At 41.8% G+C, this 22,474-nt stretch overlaps 1 protein-coding gene across 1 annotated transcript in view; it reads left to right on the top strand.

Moving 5' to 3' along the window:
• VPS13D (vacuolar protein sorting 13 homolog D) overlaps positions 1-18,977 on the top strand; it is a 64,378-nt gene extending 45,401 nt beyond the window's left edge. Inside the window, exons 67-69 of the mRNA XM_053451372.1 lie at positions 16,507-16,638; positions 17,430-17,670; positions 18,312-18,977. Coding sequence (XP_053307347.1) covers positions 16,507-16,638; positions 17,430-17,670; positions 18,312-18,443 — 505 coding nt within the window. The 3' untranslated portion in view covers positions 18,444-18,977. The remainder of the gene's footprint in view (positions 1-16,506; positions 16,639-17,429; positions 17,671-18,311) is intronic.
• Positions 18,978-22,474: the final 3,497 nt, after the last annotated feature.

The following is a 22,474-nucleotide window of genomic DNA, read 5'->3' as shown; positions in this document are numbered from 1 at the left end:
CACATACATTACAGAGGAGGGGAGAAGCCAGTGGGTGCAGAAGCCTGTAAGGCTAGAGGACAACAAAGTGTTTCAACTTCTTTTGGCAAGAGTTCTCCGTAATCCTCTTGGGTATTTGTTCATTCTTTAGCTATGTGTGGTTTGGAATCTAATTCTATTGCTCTTCCAAATTACTTTCTGCTGGCTCTCTTTTCGTTGTTTGTTAGACCATGGACATTTTTTTAATTTTATTTTGTTGGTTTTTTTATTTGTTGTTTTTTTTGGGGTTTTTTTTTTTAAAGAAAATTCATTGCTAGGCTTTCTTTTTATTTATAAAGTGCCCACAAGGCGCAATGTCACAACAAGATTTATTTTTTTTTAACATAAATTACATCTCAAGTCACAAAAGCAGCTCTGTGGCAGGAGAAAACCGCTTTCAGGATTCCAGCGCGGAGTCAAACAGAGTACACGCATTCACGACGGAAAAAATTGTCTGCAAATAGCGCGTTTTCTGAATTATCATTGCTTTTCTTGCTTGGCAGCATCATAAAACTCTCGGCTCTACTGAAAAAAAGGCAAATAAGAATGAATTAAATACTTAAGCGTGGATAAACAGCATAATGTATATTTTTAATGTATGCTGCCTAACTATATAAAGGTGGAATTTATACGAAAATAATATTTTTTTTCTACCGGCATGTTATCTGTGTTGGAAATGGGAAAAGATTGCCTTTCAACACTTTTTGATTGAAAGAATTTTAATAAGGAAAAGTATCTATAACTTTGGTAGTTTAGACTTAGGGAATAAGAACTTTATTACCCAAACAGCATTGCAAAAAAATGAATCTTACTGTTCCTCGAACAGAAGAAGGGAGATTATTTCTGGTGGTCTAGTGGCGAGAGAGCAGAAGACCTCCAACCACATTGACCTCTCCGGCACATCTCAATGATTTATTGTTGGAAAGGTATCTGTCCTGCTTCTTCTGAATTATCAAGACGGTCGTCAGACCGATGCCCAGGCACCTGGTTTGCTATGTTTTTTGAGAATGTCCCTTTTATGCCGCGTGAGCTGTGTAGCCATGTTGACCAGAGGTAATTTAATTCAGCCCTTCTGGGGTTCTATTTGAGTTCATACAGGTTTATAGTCCCACCATAAAGTCTCCCAGACGGTTTGTTTCGGTGGACCACGTCCGTCTCATGGTCCACATCTCTAAAAAGCGAGCACCTTTACCACAGAGCACACTTTTTCCCGATTATAACGTTAATGCGCGGCTCTCTGACCGGTTGAAAAGAAGACCTATTCGCTGACCGCCCCGGGGCGAACCGGCGCAGATCATTTCGACGATGTGCTTTGAAACGGTGAATATTTTCGAGTTGGCTTGAGTGAAAGCCACATGGCTTTATAGACCTACCAAGATCTTTCTCCGTGTCCTTCATGGATAATAGAATCTGATATCTGATATGTAAAAAAATCCCTTCTTCTTTGAAATTCTTCTTTACGTTTAGGTCCTCTAGAAGTCCGCGTGATGGGTTCGCGTTGTGCGATTGGTTAATGAGCTCGAAAAATAAATAACTAAATCGGTTTACTTCATGGAAAAAAGGTTTCACTCAAAGATTTTCCGATCGCTTTCACGTTTTCAGACCTTCCTTTGTCGAGGAACCTTCAAAGACTTATTTATAGGGTTTAGGTGGCTGGCATCGGCTTTACAGCCGCTATAAAATAAAGCTGCGCAACCCGTTGATTTATGTCGTGTCTTGTTTCCAGTTAAGACTTTTGCCTCTACAAAAGATTTTTTTTATTTTTCTGTAAAGACTTTTCCTACTGTTCGGCTGAACTCTTTAAATATTTCCCACCCCAAGGCCTAGAACAAAACACAGCGCGTTACATCTTTGTTGGGAAGTTTCTTGGGGGGGGGCACACGGTCATTATGTGTTAATCACATATTCGTTTTGTTGTCACCATGGAAAAATTTGAATCGTGATTTTTTTTGGGGGGGGGGCTTTAAAAACTGAAAACCCAGACTCCCATCAGCCTAAGCATGGAGCTAGCATCGCTCACCAGACCCCTTTTGTAATCTCGATGCTCCCCTGCACTTTTCGGGAAAATGGGGGGTTTTGATTTTTCTTTTGATCATCTCCATTGCCCCAGCCTTTCATCCGCTGCTGTGACTTGGATGGGCATAGTGGGATTTAGTACCACCCATGCATCCCAAGTAGCCCTTTTTTAACAAAGGTATATTGGGTATTATACCCTGATGCCTCTTTTTGTAGGAGCTCAGAATGTTTGCTGGGGGTGAGCATGTCACAGTACGGGCTCACAATGCATTGTTTTAAATGGGTTTAAGGACAACCCATTGTCCTTAAGGGGTTAAATAAATTGTGTACATAAATAGATACCAAGGGGTCACAGAGCCCCCCTAGCCATGCACTTAGCATTACCACCTAAAACAAAAGTCCCTTTTGGGTCAATTGTTGGAAGAGGAGACCTCAACTCTACATCCTTTTATGCCCTTTACCCGTTAATCTATTTCTGCCTAAAGTCCTGCCGCATGTACACCCCCAAGCGCCCCCCCCCGTGGAAAGCGAGAATCCAGGGCAAAAAATTCTATCAAGTATTTTTATTTAGTAATTTTTACCCACTTTTGTGCATTTTTTTCCCCCTTGCCTTGTCTGATCATAATGCTTCTTTTACACGGCTAGGACTACTTTTATTCATACAAATATTTTAAAATTAAACCCGATATTTCCAGAAAGAATGCTGATGAAGGCTACATAGAAACATTTTATAGCAACAAGTTAAATAAAATGTCATGTGTCCGAATACTGTACGAATGTAAACCACAAGAGCTCCCCTTTAAGTTGAGTTAAAAGTAACCATACAAGCTGTGTGATGAGTTCCACATTGAAGCAGAGTGTTGCCAAAATATATAGAGAGACGAATCCAAAAGTCGTGAAATACATGAAGTCACAGAACCTGTATATTAAAAATGTTCTTATTGAAAAAGGAACCTGTCCAAAAGCACATAAAGTTTGTATATAGCCACTTTGAATGACCCCTTTCTTGCCCAAAATATGCCTCTTGGACCCTTCGTAAGAACATATGGCTCGTAGGAATAGTGTCCCGGGGGACGGCATTAAATACTTAGCAGTGACCCAAAAGCGTGTTCCATTTAAAGGTCATCTCGCCCCAAGTGCAACGGCAACTAAGGATTTCATCTTGGCAAAGTTCCGAATGAACCGAATAGAGAATATTCAGGAAACATCTTTGAAAGGAAGAGCTAGGAAACCAAATACTTCCCAATTATATTGATTTAATAGTAAGTCTGCAATTTCTTATATGAAAACTTCTCATTTTTCTCCAATGCTTATGTTACGTGACTTCTAACTGCTCAACGTTTACGCTCTTATGAGTGGGGGGGGGGTATTTATCCTAAGCGTGGTAATAAACACTCTGCCCCTGATCATGTTTTTCAGGTGCGCTCAATATTTGCTCAAACCTTTTTTTTTACCAGTGGTTTTGAAATAATTGCCCTTTAAAGGGACTGGCTAGTCTCCCAAAAAATGTTTAATATATTTTAATATTTTTAATTTATTCACGCAAATTTAAGTCCATTTTACATGGGCCCCAAAGCATTTTACCGCATGCGAATCGGTGCATGCGCTCTTTACTTATTGGCGTTAGAAAATGAGACTTCTGATTGGCTGGCTCTACTAAAAAAAAGGAAGCATACTTGAGTACACTTCCTGTGCATGTGCACGAAGCATTTTGCCTGAAACTAATACTGGAATGTTGCCTTTACAATGAAAATATGACACATTTTCCCAACAAGTAAAGTTCGTCTGCACACTTTTGTTATCCTATTTACTATTGTTTGTGTCGATAAAGTATTGTTTTGCCTTAAAACGTTAATATTAATAATAATTTTGCCAGCGATCGGGACACTGCGATGGGGCAAAGTGCCTTGTGGGTACTCACGGCCCGGGTGCTAGTATTCCTAGAAAATATATACATTTCTAGCAATTTCAGTGCTTTTGGTCCTTTTTGTATGTGGGTGGTCAGTACTCAAACTAGATATTCCCACTGTTTGCTTGTAAAGGGGGCCACGGTGGGCTATTATTACACGGACTCCTTAGTCGCTGACTATATATTTTTTTTTGTCTTTTAACATGATTTTTGTATCAAAGCCCCGCTCGCTGGATTAGGCTTCGCGAGTCCCTTTTATCCTTTCCTACGTACTCTCCTAGATTGAAAACTGTTGAAAGACTCAGGAATTAGTAATTTACTACCAATTATATCCCTGGATTTATCTCGCCGTCACACAGCTGTGGAACAATGGAAAATGCTGTCATTTTCAGGTTTTTTTGGGGGGGAGGGGCGACAAAATATGTTAATCCTTTCAGTACCAGCCAGTTATTCATCATTAATGAACACGCAACAAAGAAACATATGTACCCCTTTATATTCCCTTTATCAGAATTACCTTAACTGTCGACAGCTTTCTCTTTGTGGTTTTAGTTTTTTTACGTGATTAATTAAATATTAATTTAGATTGCTTTGACCCTTTAAAAAAAATGGCCGCGGACAACCCTTTAAAAAGTTTAAGAGGACTAGTTTAGGTTCCCATTGGTTTTTGTTTTCCTTTTTAAGTAACTTTAGCCCAGTCATGAAATATTTGGACACATCTCGTTTTAAACGCTGGTTTTTTCCCCCCATATTTGACGTTTCTGTTGGTTCCTCTCTCATCTCGGGTGACCCTACGGAGCCCGCAAGCCCAAAGCTGCCGTTGGCGTTTCAACCTTCATTTAGCTGTTTATTCTCCGAACCCGTTTTCGTACGTTTTGTAAATGGGCCTTCTCCCGTTCTAGATCCGATCTTCCAAAGTATTCCTCCCAGTCTCAGGTCTGTCTATTGATTTCGCAGCTGAGGTCTATTCCAAGCCAATTCGGCATAACTCCGAGCCTGAAACCTCAATATCTGCTCTTCGTGTACCCATCGTCCAGATATATAACGCTACTTTATCCCCCCGCCGTCATCCAAACGGAGTATCAGATGTAGCTACTTTTGAACTTTGTTCTGTTGGCTTCAGCTGCCAAATACCAGAAGTATCTAATTTACCGAAAACTGGAAATTTAAAGTCACAACCATAATCTCTTGTCCGGCTGCCAATTTAAAGGGTCCCTTTCCAAGATCTAAAATATCCGGACTTCTAACAATTGTTCTTTCCTTTTCAAGACCATATAGCTTTTTTTTTTTAACATAGTTTCTTAACTATTCATTTTAAGCATTAATTTGTGTCCCGTTTAATTTTTAGTTTACGGAGTACAACAGCCAGTTTTTTTTGGCAGTTTAATTGGCGAACTCGCGTCCAGCGGAATATCGTGCTTTCCAAGCAGGCATTCAGCCCTTTGAATCAAGTCCTGGAATTCCACAATGAATGCTTCCCAATTAGATTCAGTACAGTTTTGTGTTACAAATATTTTACTTTAGCAAATTTCCCTCAATCAGTCAAGCCTAAAATCGATTTGACGTCTTTATTTATTACAGTAACTGGCTTTTTCGTTGACTTGTGATGACAAACGCTCAGAATTCCTCATTTTTTGCGAAAGATACTTTTCGTACCGTAGAATGTAGAATTTTAGCGGTGACTTTGTTCTGTCGGCATGAATTCCGTTGTCGTATATTTTGAGGTTTCTATTAAAACCCGTGTCTGTCCCGTATGCTCACACTTGGTGTCAGTACCCAGAATCGACGCTGACCCAGGGCAGTGCTTCATATATTTTTTTTGGGGGGGGGGCTTGCTAAAGGGGTGTGTCTTACTAGTAACCCAGCCCACTCACACATACCTATTTTAGCCAACCTCGTACTACTTCCTGCTCCTATGGTTCTTCTCTCTTTTCTCTCTCCTCCCTCTCTTTTCTCTCTCCTCCCTCTCTTTTCTCTCTCTCTCTCTCCTCTCTACTTCTTGCTCATTTCCTGCTTTTCTCTCCCTGTCTTTCCCCTTTCTCCCCTCTCTTCTCTCTCTTCTCTTCTCTCCTTCTCTTCTCTCCTTCTCTTCTCTCTCTTCTCTTCTATCCCTTCTCTTCTCTCCTTCTCTTTTCCGTATATTTTTAGGGTAAGTGTCCCCAATAATGACCAGGACCGAACAACCTCATTTTTATCAGCTTCTATAAGCCTCCTGTCACTGAGCAAAACCCCTTAGGATATTATCTGTATTTTTTTGTCTTTGAGATACTAATACCCGCATTAACAAGAGAATTGATAAGTAAAAATAGGACTAATGGAAAGCCTGAGAGATAAGAAGGATGATAAAGTGGTGTCCAATTGCTTCAAAACAATAAGACGTTTTCAACTAATCCTCCGGGAGATTTGTCTGGACGAGAGGATGGGGTAGCCAACAAAAATAATATATTATACCCAACAATAAATGGGATTCTGCCCGTTTAATCAACCCTATTGGTGGCCAATCGGTGTGCTGTCTTGGGGGAAATGCCAAATGCCCCTATTTTTGAAGAAAACAGTCCCTTTATTAAGACTTCTGTCTCCTTCTAAACCATATTTCACATATATATATATTTGAGATCATTTTTTTTGCTATAAATGTCATTAAAGGCATTTACCATATTAAATAAGATTTGAAAAATCATCTATATATTAGGAAAAAATGGGGGGGGTGTTATTATTTTTTTTATTTCTTTTTTAGTATTGATGCTTTTCATTCTTCTGAAATCGTATAAATAAAACACTAAACGCGTCCCTGGAAATAATAAAAAAAAAAAAACTGTCCCCCCCCCCCACAATCTGTCCGTCTTAACATATTAGATGTAATAATCACGCCATGAGCTTTTATGTAGTCTCCAGCGCATGCCGAAGCATCACGGCTTTCAGGAAATGTACTGAACGGAGGGAGGGAGAGAAGGTGCGCGGGGACGCAAACTTACTTTGAACCCTGTGTCTGAAGCAGGTGATCATAGCACAATTGTTTATGTGTACTGTAAATGATACGCCGCTCAGGTTCAGGCAGAGTTCAGCCAAGAACCCCACATGACGGCGGAGCGGCGTTTCAGGCCGGAGTGAATGTTTCCAGAATACCTGCGAGACATCTGCCTCCTCTGTGCGCGTCGGGCCGGCGGCGGGTCACTTGGGCGAGCGTCCTGTGATTCAGAGACCCGCGGCTGAACTTTTGATTGGCTGTCCTCGCGCAATTCACCAAATTCGAATGAAAGCCTTTCAAGAATACTATTGGACTGGTTATTTATTTATTATTACTACCAGCATCCTGCCGGTACTCGAAGGGTTAAAAAAAAATTACCGTGGGTTGTATCCAGCAGGAAATTACCCTCGATAACGTGCCCGTTAACCCTTTTCCGTAGTTCCCTTGCCGGCCCGTTATAAACTATGCTCGTGCCGAGGCGGTTGGGTCTGCACAGCAGATGGGTCGGGGTCTCTAGCTGCGTAGCGGGGGTTTAAAGGCCGCACATTGTTCGTAAATTGGAGAACGTACGGGTAACACGATAGGCACGGCTTCGCTCCACAAGGTGTAGCAATGAAGTTGCCTGGACTGCAGCACCGGTAACCCTCAGCCAAGTTTCAGAGAGGTTGGGAGAACAGAAGCGGGCACTAAATACTAAATGGGTTGCGGGTCCAGTGAGTCGTAGGTCAGGGACAATTTTGCCCCATGACTTAGTGATGGAATGGAGAAATTGTTGTTCTTCATATGGTCCTCTGCAATTATCGATAGCTAGATTTAGTAAGCATTGATACAGTACTGGGTCCGTTCTATGCTTTATCTTATTTCACCCCGTTTTAGGGAAGGCTAACAAACAGAACTCACCGGCCTGCAGCCGACGACAGCTTAATTAATTGGTTAATTAATTTGTTGGGGGGTTTTTTTAAGCGTCTACGGCCAAAAATCAACCTTCATACTAAGACCTTACTTTTTTTAAGCAGCGCTGCTGGCCGTGACAGTATTAGGTTTAATTAACAGTGTTTTAGGTTTCCTCGGCTCTCCCACGTTGTCCGACCTCCTCGGTATTTAAGACTTTCTGGCACTTGTCTGATTCTTGCAGGAAGTCTCCCGTTTCCAATTTAGCCTCACCAACAAAAAAAAAAAAAGCACCGTGAAAGTGCCTTAATCTGCGTTCTACATCTGCAAGAGAGCAATGGAAAAAATCTTTAGGGGAAGCTGCAGCTCCAGAGCTGAAACATATCACCCCTCTAGTATCCAAGATTGGCATGAAAATATCATGCGAGCCGATGCTGGAGCTGGCTGGCAGAGCGTATATTGCGCATGGTGACTGGCAAACAATTTCCCATCCAAAGCACTTCACCAAAGGATCTGGGAGGCGTGGGCATTAATTTGAAGATGGCACTTGACATTAATATGTCTATGATGGCTGGAGTGTCCCTTTAAATTCTATACCAATACCAGGAATGTTAGAACAAGAGGCCGTAATCTAAAGAGGGTGGTAGCTAAATGGAACAGCCTCCCAGCAGAAGTGGTAGAGGGTAATACAATGAGTGGATTTAAACATGCATGGGGTGGGCATACGGCTCCTGAATCTAAGACGAGACCAACAACTGATTAAGGTTTGAGTCTTTACAGCAGGAGACAGGGGCGACTAGACGGGGGGCCGAATGGGGCCGATCTGCCTGCAGGTTCTGTGTTTCTCTGTATAACAAAAAATCCCTATTTAAATCCCAAATTCTATGTTTCTTTGTATCTACTACTGAGGATCGCGAGAGATTCCGGAATGATGTTATGTAACCCCCTATAGATCCGAAAACTGGAAGATATCCCAAGTATTTGTTGTTTGTTTTGGAAACGCGCAGATATACATCGATTTGCTTGTTTTTTCTTCGCACAGTTGCGGTGCGCGTCGGGGATAAATACGATAATTCCTACCGACCTCCTCCACCAGGAAAGTATATTTTTGTAACCCTAGTATAATAAAAACACAGACCTTTTATGTTTATTGGCTGTAATACGGGGGGGACGCAGCTGGAAAGGTGTTTCATTTTCTGTTCTAAGCGGTCAAAGAAAATAATTCTACTTCTTTGTTTATAAATAGTTAACGCTCCGAGAGCCCCCCCCCACCTTTTTTGTTGTTTTTCTGTGGATTTGAATATTAATGGTTGGGGGGTCCGTTTTATTAAGTGCGAACTGCGTTGGGATTTTGATTTCATTGAGAAATTCGCTTTCTGATTGTGAATTGTATTTTGGGGGATAGTTCGTTTGAAGGTCCTGTTCCGCCACGATTTTTCATTTTATTCTTTACTCTGAAGGTTTAATCAAATTAAAACACAAACTTTTAAGGAGCTTTTCAGCTCCTATGTTGTACAGCTCTACAGAATATGGCGGCGCTACATATATCACTAATCCTAAAGCAACAGCCTATGGCTGGCTGCTTTTGAGTCACATGGCAGTTAGCATTCTCAAAAAAAAAAAATAGGGATGAGGCAAGGTTTTACCTGATTATTATTTCTGGGAATGGTTCGGTATTGGTTGCTTCCATCTCATGGAATAGACTTACACCATGACTGAATCCCTTCCATGCTCTTTTTGTATGGGTTTTTAAGTCTCCCGGTCAATTACACAGCCAATCAGCTTCTCTATAGCTGTGGACTGGCAACCTAACATCTTTATGCTACATAATATTGGATTGGGTTGGATGAAGACAGGGAGACTGGCAACTTTATGGCAACTTCTAACCCAGGGGTTCTCAAACTGCGGCCCTCCAGCTGCTGCAGGACTACATCTCCCATAATGCTCCTTCAGCTAAGGGGCTGGCTGAGGAGTATGGGAGATGTAGTCCTGCAGCACCTGGAGGGCCGCAGTTTGAGAACCCCTGGTCTAACCCAATCCAATATTATATAACGTAACGATAACAGTCATATCATCCTTTTGGTTCTCTACCACCCCTGCCTAATGTCCCACAGCCCCCCCCCCCCGCGTAGCTACTTACTTACCAACTCTCCGACATCACTATACATTATTTAGAACCGACCCAATCCTTCCTGCCAGGACAGAGCAGACTCTTCATAATACATCATTAGATGAGCGAGCTGACTCAAGATGTTTATATTAACTATGCATTATTCTGGGCCCTTCTTGTAGGAGTAACTCACTGGACTTGGCCCTTTCCTAACCAATCCCCAAAGTCCTTCTTCCGAGGACTTTCCTGCTCTCAGATCGGCCATAAACGGGCAAACCCTTAGTAGCGTGAACTATTTATTTCCCGTCACTATTTTGGCCCGGATCCCTTTCTTAAATATTTTTATTGGGTAGAATAACTCTTGTTTCCCAGATTCCGGTTATTGGTAACATTTTTCATGTATTTGTTTTAAAAGTCCACCATGTCCATAGTGTAAGCTCTCCATTCTCCGGTATCGTTCAGCGATGGAGGTCCAACCTTGACTCCATTTCTGCTCTGGACACGTTTTTCGAGTCTGCTGGAGGGGGAGCAGATCGGAGACGTTCATTTCAGATACTCTGTTGGACCGTGACCAATTTCATCTGGGGAAAAACTCTTAAAACTTCCTTCCGTACAGCAGAAGACAATTATCCTCCATTAACGTAATCAAAATGAATTGCCCGACCTGATCATTTCCACTTTTCGTAACCGATCGGGACATTTGGTTGAGATTACGCGCCGGGGGGTTTTCAGAGCTTCTAGCTGGTCTGCCATGAAACGTTCCTCAGGGTTTTGCTTTCTCGACGAGAGATCGGACGCTCGTGTTTTTTGGTGTCCACGTCCTGCTGGGACGGCGTTGTCCACCTCGCGCTCCACTTCTCTTGAACTCTCCTTCTTTCAGCAATCAATAAGCTCTGCAACCCGGACTTAACAACCTCTGAAGTCACCAAAAACACATCTCGCTTAGCACTGTATCAGACAAAAGGAGGCCCGCGTGGGCCGACCCAAGGAAAAAAATCCCAAGTTCTTTTTTTTTTTTGCTCCATGGATTTATCCGGAGCAGGCAGATAGAAGAGACCAGACTTCCCAATGATCTGGGAGCCGGGGCCTGGGGGTGTTGTGTGTCACGCTGATTGTGGTCTGGCTGCCTGCCAGGCTCCGAGTTTGACCGGCAGTTGAACTAGATCGTTAAGGCGTGTAATACAGCTCAAATTTTGTACTAAAGCCAACGAGTACACATCCAGAGGGCAAAAGTTTAAAAAGAGTTGAGGCCGTTCTGTTTAACCCTCTCACACGGAATGTAATGTACACTGTAGCCATTCATAAGCCATCTTTCAATAACAATTATGTTAGGTATAGGCGGGGATCCCTTCTCCAGCCCTCCTGCGGTTTTCACAGTTATGGTAAAAGTGTTCCTTTTTTTTGTATTTCTAAAAAGCATTTTTTCGTTACATTTTTTTTTTTGAAAGATCCTTTTCAGGACAAGCGCCGGGGAAACGCGTTTCTGCTATTATGTGGTCTGCAAGCTAAATGTAACCATTCTTTTTTTTTTCCTGAGTGAAAAGGAGGTACATTCTGTACAAAACGCGGAGAAATATGCATTCTCCAAAATGCAAATTGATTGAGAACCGCGTCCCTAATCTGTAACGAACGCTTAGCGTCTCGGGGCGGTCAGATCCTGTCTGGAGCTTTCAGCTCCTTGTTTATCCTGTTAGGGTTCATTTCTATTAACAAATACGATTTAGAATCTCTTTGCCTGTAATATGCAAACTTTGACACTTCATGGGTGACATTTAGAAGATACGTTCATAGAATAAGATTGGTTATGCCAGTACTATATGTTTCTCACTGCATCCTAGTCATCCCGGCCATAATCATTCACCTATAGCGATCACAGTTGATGGCCTTGTTGGGCTATGATGTCCGTGTCCTCATACGTAGGGAACCGGACAGGCTAAGATGAGATATTACCGCCCCAATAGATGGTGCAGGTGGGTGAGGAACCGACTCCAGCATTAGGAGGCAGAATGGATAATGATGACCAAGACGTATGTTGGTTCCAGCGTTGGCCAAAGATACCGGGCAAACCAATTCCGGGAGAGTGATACAATTTCCCACCGATAATCCCACACCGTGGAGGATCTGGCCGGACCGTGTTTATGAACTTTCGCTGTGACTTTGATTTCATGTCGAGGGAACCTATAGTTACTAGAAGAACGTCACGATGATGTTTGTAAAAGTCCTTTACGGAGCTTTTTAACACTTTTGCCACTGAAAATGTTCATGGAATGTTAAGAATCTGCCGTTATTAATGGGTTGGCATTTTAATTCTCGCGAGCAGGACCCTCTTAACTTAATGTTTCGGGGCATCTTTGTCTATATAAATAATAATAAAGCATTGTATAAATAGGCCAGTCTGGGGTTTTTTTTATTACCGGTATTATTATTTTTTTTGCAAGACGAGATGCCGCTCTCGCTTCTTTTCTGCCCTATGAAATTCCATGACTCAACGAGCTTTAAGGACGGGAGGTCAAATGCGCCTTTTGTTGAATAGCAGAGCTTAATTGCCAGAAACAATAGCTAAACATGTCAAGTGGATTAACCGGCAACAAGGACGGACACTCCGGGGAAATCGGCCTGAATGAACCCCTTAACAGCCCATCAAGAAGAAGGAATACAGGCGGACACTTAAAGTCTAATACGCTTCAATTCTATTAGGGCAGACAAGTGAACCTTTGACCCTTACGGGGGGGGTAAAGGTTCTTTGAACCCGATCACCAATTGGTTTAAAATCTTGTTTCCCCATAGGCAGAAATTCGAGAGCAACTCTAAATCCAGGACATTTTTAAAGTGATGCATTGGTTGCCATGGCGATAAGGCCTCCATAAAATCAGGGACCCAAACATATAGACATAGAGGTGAGATAAAGCTTAGGGTCCCGTTGTACAGCGCTGCGGAATATGCTGGTGCTATACAAATCAAGAAGTAATAATGAGGGTAACGCTAATGGAATCCTGAATAACGCACACAATTTTTCTCATCATTTCTATAAAAAATGTTTTATTCGACGCGATGGCGCTTCGTGACATTGATATACGGCTGGATACCGTATCCGTTTACGTGCGGTTTTGCTAAAACTTCCTGGGATAAATGAATTAAGCGCTCGTCTCGCTGCCGCACGCTGACATTACAGGGGCTGTTAAAATGGAAATTTTAAGATAAGACTCCATTAATTTGTCAGGTATCTCACGCACACACATACTTCATCTGTCTCTTAAAGCCCCCGTTTTACTTTCAATCATTAGCGGATGAATTACAACGAAGCGCGAGTCCGTTACACCCGGCGGGCGCTTTCAGACAGTGACAGATTACATCTTGTAAATTGAAACGAAGGTCAGCAGTAAAAAGCAGAAATCATAGACACTATTTTTTATGCATTACACATTTCGGCTTAAGTAGAGAGCCGGGCTCCATAACTCACCCCCTTCTCCTCCCTGACTCTGTTTGTCTCCCGTACATTAAATGAATATATAGTAAGCCCTTGGGAATACCGCAGAGCTTTAAATCGCTCCTCTGGCTTCTAATGGCTCATAGCTCTTTCATTAAAGGGCCAGCGAACCCCTTTTTTTCCTCCATATTGCAATGTTTTTGGTATTCTATGATTTAGTATTTGCCTTCCTCCACATCCCTGACTTAAAGGAACCCAATAATTCTGGAGATGTAGGGTCATGCCTATAGGTGCCAACTCCCAATGCTTTCCCCTAATGGGTATGTTTTAATTCAGCTGCATTGTATACAGGTCTTCGTGGGACAGTCCCAGCGTTAGGCACTGCCGCGAGTTGTTGCCCCACCGTGCCGCATTTTCGGGCAGTGGGGAGCATGGGCCTGTTGGGGAAATCGTCCGATCTGCGACCCAGGATGGGCCGTCACGGGGCCGCCTTGTGACGCTTTGGTGATTTAGATCAGACAACTGATTCCCCTTCAGTCTTTCCTGCCAAGTCCCACCGTCCCACTTGCCACACTACCCAACCGAGGTGTCCCGATTTGGACACCTAGAATTTTTGGGGGCGTATGGAACTTTAAATTGTTATAGTTAGGGGGTGATAGGTCTGCTTTATGAAGCCTGTGCTAATGACTTAGGAGACAAGCCCATACCAATATGAGGCTGTTAAGTCTTGTCAAAACTGAAATTGGGGACAAATTGGACATTATCCATCGAGTCGGATACAGGAAATAACTATTTTAATATAATTTTCTGATCTTGAGCAGTCTACTTATTCTCTTCGCCGAGAGACACGTCCCTGTCCTATCGAGGGGTGCTTGAACTTTATCACACCGTTGCCGGTCTCTATTGTATCTTCGTGGAGCGGAGTTCTCCCCTGCTGTGACCAGCAGACGCGAGGGCATCGCCGTCGTGTATGGCTTTTGTGTGCTCATTAAAAAAGAATCAGGAAAAAAAACCATGGAGTGCGTGTTTAATGTAACCCAGATGTGGGCCACACTACGCTTTGCTCTGCTTGTTTCAATTTTTTTCAGCTCTTGGAGAATCATCAGCGTTCCTTATTATTTACAGAAAGTAACTTGAGACGGAGGAACGGGCTGCAGAGGACTTTTTTTTTGCTTCAGAAACATTGAATCGTGTGGAATTCTGCTCGCCTTCCAGTCCAAACAGACCACTTTTGGCAAGTTTTGACGGACTGCGACAATTGCTGCTGTCCGTTCTGACGCTCGGACGGAAACACAAAAAACCCAACATTACCCTTGAGGACCCTTGGTGATGAACGCTATCACCAGGTTGACCGTTATCCCACCAGGAGCCGCAGGGTACAGTGGGGTCTTTGTTCGGTGCAGACGTTTTCCCCGTCTTATTCCAGGCTCCTTTGTAACTTTTAATGCTGAGGGCCAATAAAATCGCGTCCCGCATGCTGGCAAGGCTTCACAACACCTACATCTCATTTCTATTTATGCTTGCGTTTCATTTAAATTCAGTACTCGTATAGATCATACAGATCCTATGTGTCGTAGAACACTGGATGCATTATACAGATGTAGAAAGCTGTTGCGTTCGTGCCATAAAACGTCTTTACCGTGGAAAAACGCTATTCGAGTCGCTTCCTTCCAAAACGTTGTTGAATATTATCCAGAAATAATATATATTTTTAATATCTTCATGGACTTGGGTCTTTTTTCCAAGCTAAGTTACAATGTTACCATCTGAGAACACTTAAATGTTACAAAGTTACCGGTTGTCTTGATTTGGATATCTAACGACTCCCCGACTTGGCTATTCATTACCTAGACCCGGGAAGGGCTGAGATGGCCCTGCATAGAGCATAATTAAAAGATAGGGAAGGCTCTGAAGAAATCCCACTAATTTAACTATACATCATACAGGGCCAGGCAAGCTCTTCCTGCCGCAGAAGCCCACCTGGGTTGGAGCTTCACAATGATTTAGTCAAGTCAAGGAGCTAAAATCTTAAATTTAGTTGAGTAGACCCCAGAGTCTCCCCGGCCTCTGAGCCGCTGTTGAACTCACATAAAGCACTGTCTGAGAATGCTGAGAGTAATGAGAGTTATACTTGAACAGGTGGCCTAAGGTGTATTTTCCCCGATGAGCTGGGGAGAAGAAGAAAGCCACGTATAAATCCCAGTCTTTATTAGGACCACAAAGGCTGGAAGTGGCCTCATTGTAGATCCAGACAGAGCAGCGACGTTAACCTCCTTTGGTTTGTCTCTTATGTCTGGTTTGCTTTTGATCCCATTGTGATGAGCTGCGGAAAAATGAGCCGTTGTGACTAGCTTGGCTTCCAAATCACTTTTTGGCATTTGTGTTTTTTCGTGATCTTTTTCTCTATTCCATGAAAACAGAAAGTTGAGTTATACGCAAGAAAAAAGGATGAAAGGAGTAGGGAAAATGTCTTTACTGCTTGGAACCTGCGACGTAGATATGGAGGGTCTCGTATTAATGGTTTTTAGTGGCCGTGCCATGGATACATAACCCGTCCTGGCCCATAAACAGGAATAACACCGTGTATTTTTGTAATGCCATTAAAGTGTTAAAGTGGGCCTGTGATTTTCCCCATTTCTGTGCAGTAAATGAGACACCTGTAATAGATTAATATAAGCGATATATGTGTATGCTCATCTTACGTTATCTCTCCCCTATTGTTAAGTTCCTGGTTATTGTTGATTGGTTCAGGCAGCCTTTTGTAAGGATGGGGGGAAATGAAGCAGATAATGCTGGCTTTGCCACTGACTGCTGTTTGTAAAACAATCTTTGACAGGCAAAGAGCCTAAGCTTATAAATAGTGACACTAAAAGCTGTGACCGTTCCCCTTTAAAAAGAAAGTTTAGTAAAAGTTTCCTTTAATGGTTTCCATCGCTTTGCGAGATATTGTTGTCCTTCATGGTCTTCTGTCCCCCACGCGCCGCTTTGCCTCTCGGTTAAAATGAACATTTATTTGGATTTCTTTTTCGCTAATTGGCCTGACGTTTAACAAACTGTTAAATTTTGCCCTTAAAACACAGTTGCTGGAAAAAAAACCCGGCGTCTTTGATTTGTGGGATTTGTGTTTTGCGTTATTATACTAAACACATCCTTATGTCTTCTGGCAGAATGCAAGTTCAGAGGGTCAGGAGGCCACGTTGTTGCACAAGTCCCCAAGGACTCCTACCGAGATACTCGGATATTCAGGCCGAGGGACAAGAGCAGCTTTTCAGACTGACGGACAACATCCCGGAGGAATGGTGAGTAGCTGGAGATGTCACTATTTCCACGAACTTTTTAACCCTTTCTTACCTCATTCGATTCATATGGGTTTTCTTTTCTTCGAGCTTTACCTTTGTTTTGTAAGAGACCATTGCGTATTCGTAAGTGCCCGTCTCCACCGGCCAGGCCTTGCATCATCACTGCGGTCCTCTCTGTCGAGAGCTGGGATATGACATCACATTCTGGCTCTTGCCTCTTGGGGGGTACAGAATGCTCTGGCAGCCGGGGCGCAATCCACTATTTAATGTACGGGTTGCAGGAGACATCGTAACCTCCCCAAACAGCCCATTTAGTCAGTAGTGCCCCAGGGAGCCCAATCACAGTGGGCTCCCTGGGGCACAGTGGGGTACCTGCACCTCTGTGATATAGTCTGGTATTATCCCTGAAGACCAACAACCCGAGTCGTACCGCTACCAACTTTCCATATAATTCTATGATCTAATTCTATGATCTAATTCTATGATCTAATGAGATCCGCTAGTGTCTTCATAGTTGGAGGCAGAAGTGACGAAGCTTAAAGTCAGAAGTAAGAAGTAAAGTGAACTGGGAAACTATAACCAAGTTTTCCCTAACTCATAATAACGTGGACATGGGCCAAATTATGAAACAGACAAGAACAGCCAAATCATGAAAATGTCCATTAAGATCATCACGTTTGTTATGAACTATACATAGAACAGCGTCATATGTCATTTTAATCCATGTGTATCGATGTATTTTCAGATGGGTTTCATTAACTTTCCTCTTCTATGTTCTCCCCCCCCCCCAGTTTTATTGCAGTCGAGCACATAGATAGCTACTGCGTGCTGATCTCATCCAAAGCAGTTTATTTCCTGAAGTGGGGAGATTACGTAGACCGGGACGCCATATTCCTTGAAATTAAGTACGATGATCTATATCACTGCTTAGTGTCGAAGGACCACGGCAGGATCTACGTGCAGCTCACCAAGAAAGCGGAAAATACAAGCAGTGGGGTGGCCTTCCCGGGACCCTCTCATCAGAAGCCTATGGTAAGAGCTTGAGATCATCAAAATCTTAGTGTTTTCCCCGAAAAAAGGTTTTCTCTATCTGTCCAAAAAACATCCAAATAATTAATTATTATTTGTAAAAAAAAACAGTTTTCGGAAAAAGATTTTGGAGTTCCTCCATCATAGATACAGCCATTATAATTAAATATATATAATATATATTTCATAATTTTTTATTATTATTTTATTATTTATTTTTAGAATAATTGCATTTTTTATTATTTAATAAATATTTAATATTTATTTAATATTTTTTTATATAGCGCCTACCCTTAAGTATATATTTTGGAGTTGTACCTATGTCATTACACATTTTATAGTAAATTGGCTATTTAAAAAACGTTTTATTTATGTTTTTTCCTAAATTACCAGACTGTTAAAATGAATCACCTGTAAGCAGTTTAGACACCTAAATAACGGTTTGCCACCCAAATATTTGTCCCATTTGGACCAGTCCATTGTGGCGTGTTCCAGTATAGGGACAAACTGGGAATGGACTTTGCATGATGGAGCAACCAGTGACATGGAAGAGGTGTCAATGATTTAAAATAATGGGTTTAGAAAACGTCTTTCTGGATCCCTGCCCAATAATATCGATTATTTCTTCCGTTCTCACTGTAAAGGTCCACGTGAAGTCCGAAACGCTGGCCGTGAAGATCTCCCAGGAAATAAATTATGCGAAGAGTCTTTACTACGAGCAGCAGCTGATGTTACGATCATCGGAGGACAACGAGCACCTGGATATAGAGCCTTAAAGTATTCCTTACCACTGAACAAGAGCTTACGCTTCATAGAGTCCAAAACAAGTGAAATTAGTATCAATACGAAGGTTTTTGGGTAACGTGCACTACTGCTGCCTTTATAGTATATTTGTGATAGCGGGGTAATTTATATTATGGGTTAGTAATATTTAAATTGTGATATAAATATATATATACATATATAAATATATAAATTTAACATTGTGCTCATTTTACAGAAAGACCTTTATTTTGCTAACTTTGTAAATATGTAAATCTAGGTTTTGATGTAAATACAGAGGGGGAAAAAAACTCAAATTCTTTTGACGTAGGATGTCGAATTTGTTTACATGAAATTCCTTAGACGTCGAAACAAAATCGATTGCAAATACTGTACCGAATCTATGCATCTCTGCCGGACCCCGCGTCCGGAAACATGGTGCATGCGCGGGGGGGGGGGGCTATCCCGAATGTTTTCGTGAATAGGACGTTAAAAGTTACTAGTGAATAAGAATAATGCGGATCTCATTACTCTTTTTTTTTTCTCTTGAGAAAAAGGTGTGCGTTTGAGTTCGTTGAATAAAGATCGATGTTAATGTTTGTGTTTTTCTTAGAGAGACGTTGGAATCCTAAATTATGTTTTCCGGCAAAGAACGTTTTTGGGGTTTTTTTTCCCCATGCAGTTGTAGAATTAACATTTTTTTTTCTGTGTAGCATTATACTGTAAGTGTTTGAGTCTTTAAATCTTATATACTAGTCCATTTTTCTTTTTTTTTTTTTTTTTTTTTAAACTAAACCCACAGTCTCTTTGCTGATTTTAGGCTGTAATTGGTTAATTTGATGAATACCAATGAGCCTCAAAGCAGGTTTAGAGAAAAGAACGAGGGCGACACGCGGTAAACCCACTTTAGCTCCTTGCAGATAGATGCTGCCGGTTCCACATCAATGTAGGTTTCTTTACTAAACGACCCGGTTAGTCTACAAACGTTCGAGATGCCGGTGCCACTAGTAGGAGCCTCGGGTGCTCCGGCCCAGCAGATACCGTGTCCTGAGCTGTTCTTTAATTAGGCCTTTCTTAGAGTGACAGACGTCTGGTCGCCAGCCCTTCAAACATTCTAAACATTCTAATTTTCTGAAATGGTAGCCATGGAGATCCTGTCTTAAGGTGGAATAAATGGTTAAATTTCAATCGCTTCGTCTGATTTCGAGGTCCCTTTAAGCGAGGATCGCAGCCTGATGCATTCAAAATCAATATTGGAAAGCATAACAGAAACATTATCGATTTTACTTAAAGTCAAACAGCCGACTAGGCTGCGGACGACATGCGTTTACCCGAGAAGATCAGCCTAACAAATCAAGCTGATGCTTCTTTAGGCGGCGATAAAGGTGATGTATTAAAGCAGACCTGTCGATAAAGCCTTTTCCTAAATCAGGATAATATCGCTCTGTCTCATAGAGAGGAGAAATGGAATCGTTTTAAACCAAAGTGCAATGCATCTAAAACCGGTTTATCTTCCCTGAAGGACGTGGTCACCGACCTCTATAGACTATTCAAGAGCACAACGGTGGTTTTTTTTTTTCTTATTTATTAGGGTTTTTTACCTTTTTGTCTTAAAAAAAAGTATTTCCAAAACCCTATTGATCCCCCTGTTCTGACATCACAATTTTCACAGCAGTTGGGATTTTACATGGATGGTGAACTTTGGCTTTGGCCAACCTGTTCTCCTCCTCCACCCATAAACCAAATGTGTTGGGCATCATTGTGCCCAAAAGGTTTGATTATTATTAATATAATGTTTTATGTTTAAGAGCTTTTCAGTTTTACCTACCCGTAGCGTTAAGAGAATACTCAGTACCCTGGCACTTCTCGGTGTCGTCAGTCGCGTCCTGGAAGTCGTCCTCGCGCTCCGAAGACGGTGGGACATGGAACTTGGTACTCTACGCCATCACTTAAGAGTAGAGGTCACGTATTGCGCAAGAGGCCGCGAGCTGGACCCTTACTTTCAGCAATATGTGGCTTCCCGCGAGGGGAGTCTGACGGCAGAGAATGTCCAGGGACCTATGGTGTCCGTGGTCTGGCTGAGAGAGCCGACGTTGGAGCGCCCGGAAGACTCGAGAGACAGCAGCCAGTTCACACGGACCGAACCAGAAAGCAAAGACTACAAACAGAGGACGTTTTACTACGTGCTCTACGGACTACACGCCTATACCGCCGATAAAAAGAAAATGGCGTGCGTTCCCCTTTAAACCCGCTCCGCTTCTTCATGCATATATAATGATAAAGGGCGCTCCATACTACTAATTAACCAAAAAAGGCTCATTTTCCTAAAAACCTCTTTCCTGACAGATGTAATTGTTAACATGCTCATCCACTCCCAGACTCCTGCGTTCCAATGCCGCTCCACGTAAAACGCGAGAAGTAAACAGAGAAGCGAGTATGTTATTTTCCTGCGGAACACGCGGGTCAGCGAGAGGACAGCGTTAAGATGAAAAAGATGTAATCTAATATTTTGTGCCGGCCCGAAAACAAAGTGTCCACAGAATGCAGCGAGATCTTTGAATTCCTCCAGATGGTTTTGGCAACGCGCTCTTTATTTATTTATTTATTTTTTAACTTATTTGTCTTTATCTTCACGGACTCTCGAAGGTCGGAATTAGACGCTCAAAGCCATCCGTGTGGATGTAAAAGCTGCGGAATCTACACGTTTTAAGTCAATTTTGTGTTTGCTCTGAGTCTTTGTAAAGAAAATGCGGACCCAACTATCAAATTTTAATATCACAGTGATCGATCTAGAGCGGGGGGCCGTCCAACCTGCGGCCCTCCAGCTGCTGCACGACTACATCTCCCATAATGCTCTTTCAGCTAAGATGTAGTCCTGCAGCAGCTGGAGGGCCACAGGTTGTACGCCCCTGATCTAGATTGTAAGCTCTTGTGAGCCGGGCCCTCTTTACCTAATAGATCGGGTCGTCTTAGTCCGCCAGTTCTAGTTTTGTCAGACCCTTTGAATGTAGGGACTGTAAGAAGCGCTGCGGATATTGTTGGCGCTATACATATAAATACTAATATGAATACAATTTTCCCTCACTTAGAACTTTTCCCAGAATTACACATAAAATGTAATAATTACACGTAATTTGGAGGAATGCTAAAAAAAAAATGTTTATGTCCTATGGCATAATCGATAATTATTTATATGATAGAAATATTTCAGATACTATTCTTAACATTTTTGCACGGAAGTAACCGTTGCGTAGGTAAAGTTCAAGCTTTTTGAAATGCCGTTTTATGATTTCGTCCCTGAAATCCTGACCAGATTGTGATATTTTTATCATTTTTTTGCCAAGAATCCCGGACCGCACAGATGCCCAGGTCAGTCAACCCGATGTTCTTTCAACTGAGCGTTTTATAGTTGGCTTCAAATGCTGGAGGTTTGGGGTAAAAAACATTGAAACCGCTGAAATAAACCATAATTATAGTGGCTCGTTCTTTAAAGGTTACGGTTTTTCAAAGTAAAACTTTTTTTCGGTACAAAAACTCAAAACCAATCATTCCATTTTTTATAGTTTGCTTTTAATGTTACCTTTTAATAAACCCGTTCCTGCTTCCCTTGGGTATTTTTAATGCCTTGAGTTAGATATGACTTCCCAGTAACGGTTATTTTTTTTCTCTGGAAAAACAAATCATTCTTACCCTTCATCTATAGTTTTCCTTATTTATGGCAATTTAAAGTAGAATTTGGAATTAAGAAATTGTTTCATTATTTTTTTTTCCTGATTTGGTGGAATTTATTCCGCTTTTGTAGACTGTAATTACTTGGCCGTGTAGACCTATTACACATTTTATTTCACATACAAATCTTTTACACCAAATGTTTACAAGTCAAGTCTAGACGAGCTAACGATAGGATAATGAGTCGCCTGTTTTGGATATTCTGTCGAGTAAATATGAAGTAATTATTGACTTTATAATGGAAATAAAGTATTTACTTAGTCGCTACCAAGTAAAGTATTTTATAAGTCTGAGAACTTTGAACTTTCCCTCATTT

The sequence above is a fragment of the Spea bombifrons genome, chromosome 12, assembly GCF_027358695.1.
Source record: "Spea bombifrons isolate aSpeBom1 chromosome 12, aSpeBom1.2.pri, whole genome shotgun sequence".
Taxonomy (NCBI): Eukaryota; Metazoa; Chordata; class Amphibia; order Anura; family Pelobatidae; genus Spea; species Spea bombifrons.
This window is presented reverse-complemented; position numbering and strand designations above follow the sequence as displayed.